The sequence below is a fragment of the Mesoplodon bidens genome (genome assembly GCF_964165515.1).
Source record: "Mesoplodon bidens genome assembly, chromosome: 3".
NCBI classification, from domain to species: Eukaryota; Metazoa; Chordata; class Mammalia; order Artiodactyla; family Ziphiidae; genus Mesoplodon; species Mesoplodon bidens.
The window spans coordinates 128971980-128985653 of NC_138178.1; the positions used below are offsets into that span (position 1 = coordinate 128971980).

General features: G+C 42.4%; 1 protein-coding gene across 3 annotated transcripts in view; it reads right to left on the reverse strand.

Annotated features, from left to right (window-relative positions):
- TRIM9 (tripartite motif containing 9) overlaps positions 1 to 13674 on the reverse strand; it is a 103811-nt gene that overhangs the window by 44817 nt on the left and 45320 nt on the right. For all 3 annotated transcript variants that reach the window (XM_081229070.1, XM_081229069.1, XM_081229071.1), the window contains exons 2-3: positions 3240 to 3335; positions 755 to 877 (exon numbers count right to left, since the gene is read on the reverse strand). In XM_081229070.1, the coding sequence (XP_081085196.1) occupies positions 755 to 877; positions 3240 to 3335 (219 nt within the window). The remainder of the gene's footprint in view (positions 1 to 754; positions 878 to 3239; positions 3336 to 13674) is intronic.

Genomic DNA, 13674 nt, shown 5'->3' on the forward strand with positions numbered 1-13674 from the left:
GAGAGGCTGGGCCCGTGAGCCATGGCCACTGAGCCTGTGCGTCCGAGCCTGTGGTCAGCAACGGGAGAGGCCACAACAGTGAGAGGCCCGCGTACCGCAAAAAAAAAAAAAAAAAAAGGTGACTCCAGAAGAAATTTTCATTTAGGCCTAACTTATCTTGGATGAAAATGCTTATGGATTTAAACCCATTTCCCAGGTTGTTGCAGCTAAATGTATAAGATTAACATCCACATAGTACAACCTTCAGAGAACTTTCTGGGTAAAAAAGCAGCATCTTTAATACACCCACACTTGTCTCCCGCACATTTTAGGAATGACTACATATGTTACCATGAGACACACACACACAGTCCAGTGGCCCTTTACAAAAGTCAAAAGCAAAAAACTTGGTCACAGACACTAAGGGACAGGAGCCTGGAAACTGATGAGCTAGAGAAAGTGCTTATGGATTTAAAATACTGCATATTTTACTTACTTATCTTGCTTCCTGTTTATCCCTTCTGGTAGAACATAAGCCCCAGGAGGGCAGGGATTTTTATTTATTATGTCTGTACCCAGAGTAATTCCTGGTCCAGAGAAATCACTCAGTGAGTATTGGTGATGTCAAGGAGGGAGTGAGTGGTGAATAAAGGGACGTGTCTGCTCCTCCCCGGCCGGGCTACTGGCCACCCAAGGCTGCGGGTGTACGTATGCCTGTCACAGTCTGGGAGCCGGGCTTGCTGGCCTTCTGCTTCCCCCGGGGCCCAGCGCTCACCTTTAGCTTGTGCTCGTGCTCCTTGTTGACACGGGCGAGCAGCTGGGCTTTCCTCCTGTTGAGGGCGTCAATGAGGGCGTCACACTGAGCTACCAGGCAGGCTTCAAACTCCACACTGTTCTCCTGCATAACAGAGCACAGCTCTCAGCCACGAGGTGCCTGGGCACCTGGGGCTGCCAGAGACAGTAGAACCCCTATCCACTTGTGGGGTGGAAATCCCTGCTGAAGGGAAGGAAGAGGAGCCCCGTCCACAGTGCACATTTACTTTTTATAAATAACGGAATAAATTTTATTCCACAGTGGTAGTGTTTCATGTGAAATTTAGATTCAAAGGAATAAATGTTACTTCACACATTTACTCTTATCAGAAGGAAATCATCTCCACAGTTTGACTTATATCAAGTAAAATAAAGTTTTAGTTTGTAGAGTTGAACATGAATCCTTTTGAGGGCTGGCATGTGCCCAGCTGTGCATGGTGGAAGGTGGCATTCAGAAAGGCTGGTTGCTGGGGGAACAGGGTATTGTTGAGGCATGAGGAAGAAAGAATCATAGAATCCAGGGGGACAAAGAAGAAAGTGGATGGCAATCGTCTTCGATATTAAACAATAATCCAGTGACAACAGAATAATCATGGGCAAAAACACTTGCTCCTTTCATTAAAAAAGCAAGTCATGAGTGCATGTAGGCAGTGAAGAATAACTGGTATACGTAACAGGCATCAGCCTGCTGTAAAAATCAGATGCAAACCAACCAGTTTGTGGGGAACAGTAAGCATGTTCTAAATGGATTATAGCTTTCCCATGACCTTAAAATTGAACGTTGGATCTAAAATTTTTTGCATGATTTAAATCTGTACATGCTACAGACATTTCTTTTAAAGTTTCTGGCCGCACCCCATGGCACGTGGGATCTTAGTTCCCCAACCAGGGATTGAACCCACGCCTCCTGCATTGGAAGGCAGAGTCTTAACCACTGGACTGCGGTCTTTTAAGCAATTCTCTCCCTAAATTATAAGCATTCATTAAAGGTAACCCTTTCAATAAGTTACATATGTAATTTTGATTCTCAAACCATAATCTGGAAAACAATTGTAATTTACAGCAAATGAAAGCTGAATACTCATCACATATACAGTAATAGCATTGAAAAAATAGCAGTCAACTGAGTTAAGATTTGGGGGGCTGGAAAGGAAGGAACAGCTTAGCCTATCAAATTTTAATTTATTCCCAAAGTCATCAAGAACTGTGTCTCTTAATATAAGGATCTATGGACAGGTATTAAGTCACTGTCTCAAATGCGAGGTCTTATACACGCCTGTATAAGGCGTGCATTTGTAATTGCTTCAGCAATGACTTCTACGAATGTTAAGTTTTGGTTTTCACGGCAATTGCTTTTGAGCTCTCACAGAACTCTCCTGGAAAACATCATTGAAGAGCTCTCTACGTCCCAAGCAGGGTAATACTGGGAGGGAGGGGGCAGCTGTCTTCATACAGGCTCTGATTTAAAGCAGAAAGAAAGCTTTGCTCTGATGAAGAGATGAGGTGTAGCGGCAAGCCTGGGGCTGCACACTTTATGCCAGCAAAAGCAAAGAAAGGACAAACTGATAAACTCTACTGTTTGGAAAACAGAAGGAAGTGTACAACTGTTAGGTTGTTAGGGAATCAAAGGTTTTACCATGGGCCTGCATGCCAACTAAAGGCAAAGAAATCAGTGTGAGATGCTCTGGAAGCCAGGCTTACATTTAAAAAGCCATTTCTGCCTTGACACAGGTTAAATATTAACTCAGAAAGCCAATCTACTGGAGGCCAGAGCTAAGGTTATTTCTGTGAGGCAAACCTCAAAACATAAGAACAGTAAACAGTGAAGAAGGTCATTATTTTAGCATCTCATGCAATTTCTGGCTTCTCCCCTTCAGCTATAGTAGAGAGCTCACAAGCTCTCAAATGTCAGCTGATCTGTTGGTCACTGTGCAAATTATAGTTGCCAGGGAATCACGGTTGAAAAACATTTGAGTATCTAAGTAGAGGAGAAGCATTATTATGGGATAGGAAGGAAGGAAAGAAGGAAGAAAAAAAATGTGACCTGTTTGCTACCGTTAGATAAGATATAATGATTGCAAGGTGCTTTGGGAACATATAGAATTTAAAAAACTCAACAATAATGACTGCATTCACAAAGAAATAGGTATCTTTCTTTGCACAGCAGCAGAGAATTAGCAGCTCAGTGTGGAAGATGGGAACCAGTTGGAAAACGGGGTTGTGTCTTTGGCCTGTTGGGGAAACGTTAACCACCTTGAGAAGGGGTATATTTGAAGTTGGCCTATATGTGTGTTCGTATGTATTAGAAGAGAAAGATCAGGAAAAAAATACATAGGAAATTTCCCACAAAACAGAAAAATAAAAGAGACAGACAACCCCTCCCCGCCCGCCCCACAGTTACATCTTAACCCGCGGGGCGTGCATTCCGCCTCCGGTGCTGCCAATACCTGGATCTGCTGGACCATGTTGCGCAGCTGCACCAGGAACTCCTTGGCTTCCTTGGCCCTGTCCGACAGCCCGTTCAGCGCCTGGGAAAGCTGGTTCTGCAGAGATGAAGAAGGAAACCATGGAGCTCTCATCACAGGAGGCAGCCACAAGGCTGCACAGGGTGGTTTTCATCCAAGACCCAGGAGCCCTGGCCCTCCTCAGATCCCTCTTGTCTGAGCTGGGTCACTGAGCCAACATCTGTACTTGGGGATGCTGGTAATAACAGCATCCCGACTCCTTCCAGAGGCCCCTGAGGACTGTCTCCTCTGAGGTGAAAACTTCTGGCCATCGCAGTCAAAGGCCCTTCCCAGCTGATATCTGCCTGGAAGTTCCTCATCTCATTAATTACTTAATTAATTCAGCAATAATTTATTTAATTTTAAATAAAAAAAACACAGTGAGTCAGATGATCTGATACTTATCAATATTATTTAGCTCCATGTGCTACTGATCTGGGATTTTAGGGCAGAAAGAATGAAGAGAGTTAAGAACAGGATGAGGGAAGAAAGGGTGAGAGCCTGTGCCATGCTCTGGGGTCACTTAAATGTAACGACAGATACAGAGGGCAGGATGATGTTCTTCCTCATCAGCCTCTTCGTTCTTCTCTCAAGTCCAGCCCTGTTGCCCCAGCTCCTCTCCACACTAGCCTCCTAAAGCAAGGTGCACTCTCTTCTGACTTTCCACACCACTCCGTCCACATGCGGATGCAGTTCTGCTGGGGGGGCCAGGTGTCCAGGTAAGTACTTTCTGCTGGGGGATGGCACTTGGTCTCTGGAAGGATGCCCTGAATTCGTTACCGGTTTCCTGAGCCTAAATAATAGCGGTTCTGAAACATCCTCCACACGGGCTCCCAATCTCTGTTGCTGATTGACAAGACCTAAGTGGAAGTTGGATGGGGGCTGGAGGGGTCTGAGAAAGATTCTGCTTTTCTGCTAACATGGGACCACTGTGGTTGGTGCAACCTTTTCCCTTTTGCTGCTGACTTTATGGCAGATGCCTTGTGACTCTCAAGAAGAGAAGGCCAACGTGGTAAGGGAGGACGGTGAAGGAGAAAGTGCCTGGGTTCCAATGGCATCTTTGAGCATCTGAACCAACACGTGAAGTCTCCTACCACCAAACTTCTTGTTTTGGTGGGGGGAAAATTACCTCTGAGTTTAATCCCTGTACTGGAGTTTACCGTTACTTGCAGCCATTACCACTGTGTACTTGGTACAAAATTCCTGCTCCTGGCAGACTGGGCAAGTCCTTCCATCCCTCCTGTAAATTACAGAGACACGCTGCCTTTCCCCACAACACCTTCTTTGGACACTAAAGCCCTTTCTCCTCCTTGCCAACACAGTGCCTCATCCACTCTGTCCTTTCAGTTAAAGGGCAGAATCTTAAAATTATATCTCTTGGCCCTATGGATGTTTTTCACTTATATTTGCATTATTAAATACCCAGTCAGGCACTGAATCTCTTTAAAAGTGTGCATGCCACAGGCTTGGTGCAAGCACTGTGGGGAGGCGTCAGAGCACAGACTCTGGAAGGGTTCAGATTCTGGCCCTGTCCCTTCCTAAACGTGACCTTGAGAAAGTGACCTCTGCCTGAGTTACTCCAATGGAAGAAGTGGGAATAATAATATTTTGTAGTTGGGTTATTGTGAAGGCTTAAGGCATTCTTCAGCCTGAAGGCTCCTGCTAATAAAGGACAGTGGTCAGGGGAACTATTCCAAATTCTTAAATGCTGTCAGTTTACCAGCTGTTTGTATCTTACACACAGTTTTACCTCATCCATAAATGAGAAGAACACTACGATTCTTGGGTGCTGTGGGCATCGCATGAGATACTGTATCTAAAGTCCAGAACCCTGCTGGCACATGGTGCATGCTAATAAATGTCAGCTGTTATTAACTCTTACTCACCTCTTCCTTCCTGCCCACAAACACCTGTGAACTGACTGGGGTGGGATTCACAGGGCAGGTTCCTGGCACAGGATCTTTTGGAGGATACCCTTCATCACTTGTACTTTGATCGAGGTACTCAAACTCTGAGAGTCTAAACCGATGCAGCCCAGGAAGAAAAAGTAAGAAGTGAGCCTACAGTTAGTTGCTGAAAGGGCTACTCAATGATTTATTACTGGGTCCCAGCTGCACTATAACTTGGGGTAAAAGTTTTCTCAAGAACTTTTTCAGGAGCCCAGGGGATGAAGAAGGTAAAGAGAGTCTTATTTGGAAGAGTGAGCAATAGAATGAGAATCATATTCTAAAGGAAAAAGTTTGTTCTTGTGACTTTAGAACTCATATTCTCTCTTCTTCTAAATGAGTCAGAGTTTGCTGGGCTACCACAGTTTTCTTCCCCCTTTTACTGTAACCCATGCCTTAGTAACCACATTTGGAGGTTTGAGTAGAGAAGTCAAATTCATTCAGCTGCACAGAACTGGAGCTACCTGATTTCTTATAGCCTTGCAACTAAATGTGTGTGTATAATGTAAGTCAGACCTGATGCCCAATAAGAATTGTTGACCAGGTGCTGCTATATACTTAGAAGAAAATTATACTATAGTAGAAAAAGAGTGCTGGCCCCAACCATTCCCTGGATTTTATACAGTAAAGCAGTACATAAACTGCAAAACTCAATTTATTTGCAGATTTCCTCCCCTTGTGTCTATGTTCAGGCCTTCTACCTGGCTAATGATTGTTCTGGTATTTGATAAACAACTGCATTATAAGATAAAGATCTAGAAACCTTTCTCTTAAGATTTGCCACCTTGTGGAAACAAAGCAGGAGACAATGAAAAATCCTGGAAACTATCTATCACTAGACAATGCTCTTCTTGTAAGGATTTATATGTGCATTGCTTTTATAGGAGTCTTTTGATTACATTTATAAGCCAATCTGATGTAGAAGAACATTATTTTTGATTGATTTTATTCCCCAAAAGCATTTAAATTCCTGCTCTATGCTAACAGAGATGTTCTATATTCAGGACCACAGAGCAGCCCTGTAAATTTACACCACAACACTGAAGATGAAAATATGTAGCATCTGTGGCTGTACCTGAGGCCATCAGAAGCTGTTTATAATGCCTAAGCAATGACATCCTGATTTCTTGGATATTTGTTTTCCAATTTACTTTTGAAAAGATGTCATGATCAGAAAGTGAATGGGAGTGGGAAAATGATGTAGCCAAAGAAGCACTGACAAATTTCCAGTCCAGAGCTCAGAGAATGCTCGGAATAACCAAGATCGCCCAGAAAGATGTCAAGTTGTTTGGAGCTTGAAGGAGAGAAACAAAGAACTCCATCTCCTCCCTTCCTTCTCCCGGGCTTTTTCCCCTCCAGCTTCTACCCTGGCTGGCTCCCCTAGCCTCGCAAAGGAGTGTATAAGAGGTCAGATCTCAGTCTGGGAGCCCCTGTGGAGGATGTTTCAGAACCACTATTATTTAGGCTCAGGAAACCGGTAACGAATTCAATGCATCCTCCCAGATACCAAGCTTTCCCAGACAGAAAGTCACGTCTTCTTTCCTTTCCCTGCCGTGAACATTATTCTTCTGTCATTTCCCCCCCTCAATTTACTACAAATACTGGATGGAGACAAATTGGAACAAATGAAAGGAAGCTTCCTGGCTGTCTGGGATCTGAAGTTATAAGCACGAGATGGGTCAAAAAGGGTCAACCAAGAATTGGTACAAAATAGGTGAGGCGGCAAATATGCAAAGGCACCTTGATGGCCCCCAAACGACCTTGCTGCCACCCTGGGCAGCTCTGACATAGTGCACCCCGCTTGGGACTGTGGCCCACGCCACCTCTTTGCCAGATACCAAGGTCACCACAAAACACAGGAGAAAAGTGAGGATCGATGCAATGCGATTCAGAAAGAACCACCCCCCACCCCGCCCCGGGAGAATAACAATTTTTCTGGAAGAAATACTGATTTTTGATTCTCACTACATTACTGACATTATATAATTAAAAAGTAAAAACAAGAAATTCAAATGGTGTCAACATATTGGTCATTTCTTATGAGCCATGAACTCTGATGGGTGCTTTTATCAGGTGTCCTATTTAACCCCAATCACCTCCCTGCCATTTTGCAGAGGCTCAAAGGTATGGATACTCCTGAGTTAAGGTTTTACCGCTCACTGGTTCATGGAAGAGCCAGAATACAAACCCTAGTCTTATTCCAAAGCTGTGCTCTTTGCTCCAGCCTCCTGAGAAGAGAGTTCTTTCCTCACCCACAGAGGAAGAAACAAAAACAACCCATGGTGAGAGTATATAAAACGAAAGAATGTGGGTTGAGGAGGGGATTATGGTTATTAGGGAATTTGATTATGCTTAACAGTCATCTTACATGTAAACCACAGCAAGGCTAGTTACCCTATGAAATGGTCAACTTTTTTCCTTCATAAAGCTTTTTTCTTGACTTTAAAAAGAACCGCTGTCAAAGAGAGGGGTCTCATGGGAGAGGGCCAGAAGCTTTAGTTTGGGGTCCAATGCTGGCTTTATCACCTACTGACCTGATATCTCGGGCAGGGGCTGGGCTGAGTGTGGAATGAGATCAAGGAAGAGAAGAGTGAGTAGAACCTGGGGAACCTCCAAGCTGAGCTACCCAAGGGGCCTGATTCTCCTTCCAGTTAGAACTTCAGTTCCTGCCTGTACCTTTCCTCCCCCCACGAAGCGCTCTTTCCTCTGGCCTCTCTGTTGGTGGGAGATCCTGGATCTATCCCAGCCCCAGATCACGGTAGTTAGATGGGTGGGAGGCCTCAGAGGCTGGCCTGCTTGGAGCTGCCACCCTGTCTCTTACTTAACAGCAGGGCTGGGGCAGCGAACAGGCTGCAATCTACAAACTGAGGAGCTGGGCCTGAGAACTGAAACACACAGTCCAGGGGCAAGTGTGTGTGTGTGTGAGTGTCTGTGAGTGTGAGAACATGTGTGTGCGAGGCTGTGTATGTGAGTGTGTATGCATATGTGTGTGCAAAAGCCTACGTGTGATTGTATGTAAATGTGAGTGTATATGTGAGTGTGAATGTGAGAATAGAGTGTGTGAGAGTATGTGACTGTGTGTGTATGAGCTATCTCATCAGTGGTGTATGGGGAGGCTCTTAGCTTTGGATGAGGTTTGTATCACAGGGGTCTTAAGGGTAGGGCACTGGTCCACTAAACTGCTGCTTATTGCTAATTGGTTGTGACAAAGAGTCTCTCCTTGACCAAACTCTATCTAGCCAGGCTCCTCTGAGCCCTCTTGTTTACTTTATAGGCCTCAATTTCAGCCTACAAAGACTTGAACAAACACTAACATAGTTTCTAATAGCTCAAGACTGCATCCCTAGAATGACCCTAGTCTCCCTTAAAGTGTCTGTCTATGTTTTCCTCTATGAATTTTATAGTATCTGGCCTTACATTTAGGTCTTTAATCCATTTTGAGTTTATTTTTGTATATGGTGTTAGATAATGTTCTAATTTCATCCTTTAACATGTATCTGTCTAGTTTTCCCAGCACCACGTATTGAAGAGACTGTCTTTTCTCCATTGTATACTCTTGCCTCCTTTGCAGGTGGACGTGGGTTTCAATCCCAGCCTTTTACTAGCTGTGTGGCCCTGGACATATCACCTAACCACAGTGCATTCTGTGGTGCTCTGCCCAGGTTCCCTTTCAAGGCTGCTGCATCCTTCTTCCAGCTGGGACTATCTGCTGTTGGTAAATTACACTAGGAATTGCTCTTGGCCATAGCAAACTGGGTTGCTCAAGGCTATGCCCCCTTCCAGGGGTGTCCCATGGATAGGGACCGGCTGGGACCCCCTTACCTTGTTTTGAGAATAATCCTGAAGGGTCATCCCAGCTCCAGAACTCCCTGCAGGATTGGCTGAGGCTCCTGCAGGTCAAGTCCTCCCTCTGCTCAATCCAGGCCTTCTCACTTCCTTGGAGATGGATCTATGGAGACCACTGAGCAACTAACCATCCCTATTCAACTCTCTGAATCTGTGTCCAGGGGACCCTATCTAAAAAAACGATTTTCTAGGCTTCAATTTCCTTATCTGCAACACGTGGATAATAACAGTACCTGTATCATAGTACTGTGGTGAGGATTATGTACTATATAAAGCTCTATACAACACATGGCATATTATAAGCATTTAATAAATATTATTGTTTTTATAATGAGAATTATGTTAAAATACACATACATAAATCATTAAAACACTTTGTCATACCACATGTCCCAGTGTGGGGTTTGGTCAATTACAGTTATCTAGACAGTTGGGTATATTGTAGTATTTACAATTGTTTGTTCCCTCCCCATCTTTGCCACAGGACTTGGAGGACCTCCTGTAGATGGAGCATGTGTTCCTGCCCCATTGTCACCCTTGGCCATGTGGTTTGTTTTAGCTTAAAGAGGCCTTGTGATTTTCTGCCAGATCTTTTGTTCTTCCTCTTTGTCACACAGATCCAGGGGTGTATTAATAAACTGGCCCTCAAAAAACAAAAACAAGAAACAAACAAATTTTGATATGCAGTGTTTGCCAATTCCCATGGTGTAAATACATAGTTAATTTTAGGCCACCAACATGGAATCACTGAACAGAGTTGGGGAGAGATGTGCACCATCAACTCTTTTGAGCTGTGGGCTGGTGTAAGTCAGGTCAGCATGCCACAGGGCATATCCCAGATGGTGGCTGTGGCCCTTAGAAAGAAGACATGTATAATGGAACTTAAGACTACTTCCTATGATGTAATATGAGCAAGAAATAAACCTTTGGTTTATAAGCCACTGAGATTTTTGGGGTTGTTTGTTACTGCAGCAAAACTGATGAATACAGATAGCAATTATAACTTTCCTTTCATGATTTATTAATTTAATCAACCTTCCATTTTTACCATGGACCAGGCACAGTGATTCATGCCAGGAAAACAATAATAAAGACAGTAGACATAATCTCTTACCTCAAGGAACCATCATTGCATTGAAACTTCCACCATTCTGAGCTTAATAATGTCCCCTTTAAAAGTTCTCTCCCATAGGCTCTCTAATAAAGCAGAAGAAAGCTGGAATATTCTAACAACTAACAACAGAAATGTAGCTTCTCCACTTCTCAGGGAAAATGAGAAGTATCTGCTTTCCTAGTAAGACATAGTCAGTTCTGGCCAGAGTTTGATTCCAGAGGTTCTGTGCACAGCCTTTATCCACCAAACTTCAGATCTTTCTCTGTCTTAGACAGAAAACACTCAAAATGGAGATGCAAATCAACACTGAAGGTTTTTTCAGCAATGAAATAGAAGAGCCACTTTTTATCTTATCGCAAAGCAAAATAACTGTTACCTCACCCCAATGTTCATAGTTTCTTGGTGGAAATTGATTTTCCATGTCTCTATGGCATTTGCTTAGAGTGCTGCAAGCTGTGAAAGAATTCATGCAGAAACTGTTGTGATTGAAGGCTTGAAACTTTAATAAAGTAGCAGGCATACAGGCTGTAAGGTCAACACCACTCTGCCCAAGGCAGAGCATGACTTTCTGTGGATATTCTAAGCCATCACATGTGTGTTGTTAGGCAGTTACTAAGTATTTACAGCCGAGAATCAGAAATATGCCTTCCTTGGGCTAAGCCTTCGTGTAAATATTGGATTTTACATCCTGGAGATGGACTACAGGATAGATCTCCTTTGTGTGTGTGTTGCCTTTTCTCCTAGGAGAATTCTAGGGCCCCAACCAGCAGGCTCTGAGTGCTTTTCCAGAAAGCTATTTTCTCTGTGGATCCCCCTGGCTGCCTTCACGTCCGCACTGGTCCATGATGTTCTTCCAGGTGGTATTACAGCATTCTGCTTTGTCTGCTACTACCAGGGAATTGTTTTAAGACAAGCAAAACAGATTTAAGATCTATAAATTTTCAGTTCTTAATAGTATTTAAATACCTCAGACAGAAACTCTCAGTTCTAAAATAAGGACTTTTCACTAAATAGTTTAAAACATGATCTTAGAAATATACATGAAAAGGTACAAAATCACTGAACTATTTTTCATATAGAAATGCTTTGTGCTTTTTCAGAGACTCAAGTTTTAAGTGCTCAAAACAGGAATGACTTCTTATTCATCCCTTCAAGTTTCCAGTGAGGAGAATTGGCAAGAGCAAGACTTTTTATTTGTTTTAAGAAAAAACTTTTCCCACCTTATTTCAAAGGCAGAACATGCTCATTTCAGAAAAATCAGAGAATAAAGAGACTTAGAAGAAAAAAAGAAAACCCTCAATCTCACCAGAGACACACTACTAATAGCCTTGATAATGAACCCTTGATGTTTATCTTTTCAAATTTTGTATACACTTATAGTCAATTATATATGTCTCCATATAGTGTATATCAACAAAATTGGGATCATGTCATATACTTATTGATGTCTTGAAATCCGACCTTTTTGTTTAATATGCTATAAATATTTTTCCATCTGACTAAGTACACTGACTACCTATCTGACTATATAATAGCTATATAACACTTTGATAACATTTACTACATGGCAGACACTTCTCACAAAGCTTTACACATATTACCTCATCTTTTTTCACAAAATAACCCATCAAAGGTGGTTACTATTATTATTCATATTTTTTATAGGTGAGAGATTGAAGGCAAGGGAGGTTAAGAGGTCCAAAGTCATACAGTTGTTAAGAAGCAGAGCAGAGATTCAAACCTAGGAAGTCTGTGGCCAGAATCTGTGCTATTCACCGATAAACTGTAGGGTAACCCACTGTGCAGGTGCATCATAATTTATTTAAATAATCTACTATTTTAGGATATTTAGTTTGTTTCCATCTTGCTGCAAAGAGCTAAAATGAAATTCATGTAGGAAATATTTGGACACATTCTTGATTATTTCCAAAAATGAAATTGCTTGATCAGCAATCCATTTTCCTTTTAAAAAAATGTGTGGCTTTATCAGATTTCTTTTAATATCTTAATCTCACTCACCAATTAATTTGGATGTTTTGCTATGATTTTCCATTTGCAAGCTGCTACCTTCCCATCTTCATCACATGTAAACCTACATGTGTCCATTTACTGAGTCAAAATTAACTAATAATTTGACTCTCCATTCCCACTACAGTACCCCAAATGCTTCACTTAATGTATCTCTCAGAAGTTAAAAAATACCATTCTAAATAATCCTTGGATCAAACTGGAAATTGAAACTGAATTTATAATTTATCTAGATATTAATGAGGAGAAATAATTTGTGAAAATATATTACAGTTAAAAATATGATTATTTGGATGAGGTAGGAAACCCACATACTCTTTATAACATTGTTCCTAATAGAAATACCGTTTTTAGATGGAACTTGGAAAACCAGCAATATTTTTTTCCCTTCTCCCTATCCTGCACCTCCTAGACACAGAATAGAATCCTTCCCAACTCTAATATACTTTCAAAGGTAAATCACAATGGTGGGCAGATCATAAAAGAAAGAAGAGGCTTTTTTGCACTTAAGTGCTTACATCAGGATGGCTCTGGCAGACTCTTCTTATGTTCTAACATTCAATAATTTCAGTGTCTTTTTTTTCCAGTATTAAGTTATGAGTTGCATGGCAAGATACAGTGGTCTCTAACTCTTTTAAAAATATTTTTCATAACATCAAAGAATAGCTCACAGCTAAGCAATCCTGTAACTGAGATTAAAGTCACAAGTTTCCTTTAAACTTTACTGGGAAACAAATACAAGAGGTGGCATACCATCTATTCTTCAGCTTTTGTGACACCTTGGGAGGAATAAAAGCCACACTTGTGGCATCTACACCAGTAAGCAGCATTAATGAATGTTCACTCCAAGGGAGCACCTGTGCCTTGGTAGTGTCACTGAGAGTAGGGCCCAGCCACCAGAATCAGGGTGACCAGGTTCAATCCCTGGGTGTCAATTCTATTTCTTGATGTAGTATGCAGAATAATGCCCCTCCCCCAAATGTTCACACCCTAATCCTTGGAACCTGTGTCATCTTACCTCACATGGCAAAAAAACTCTGTAGATGTGATTAAGGTTATGGACCTTGGTTTGGGGAGATCATCCTGGATTATCTTGATGAGCCCATTCTAATCACATCAGTCCTTAAAAGTAGAGGACCTTCTGGGCTACAATCAATGAGAGGGAGATGTGACAAGAGAAGAAGGATCAGGGAGAAGCCACATTGCAGGCTCTGAAGCTGGCCATGAGCCAACGGACACAGGTGGCCTCTAGAAAATGAAAAAGGCAAGGAAACAGATTCTCCCCAGAGTATCCAGAAGGGACTCAGCCCTGTGTGTTGGACTTTTAACCTACAGAACTATAAGATTAAAAAATCTGCATTGTTTTAAGTCATGAAGGGTTGTGGTAATAGAAACCTAACACACCTGAGAAGGCAGTCAGTTAGGAGCTGGATGCTCACTCCCT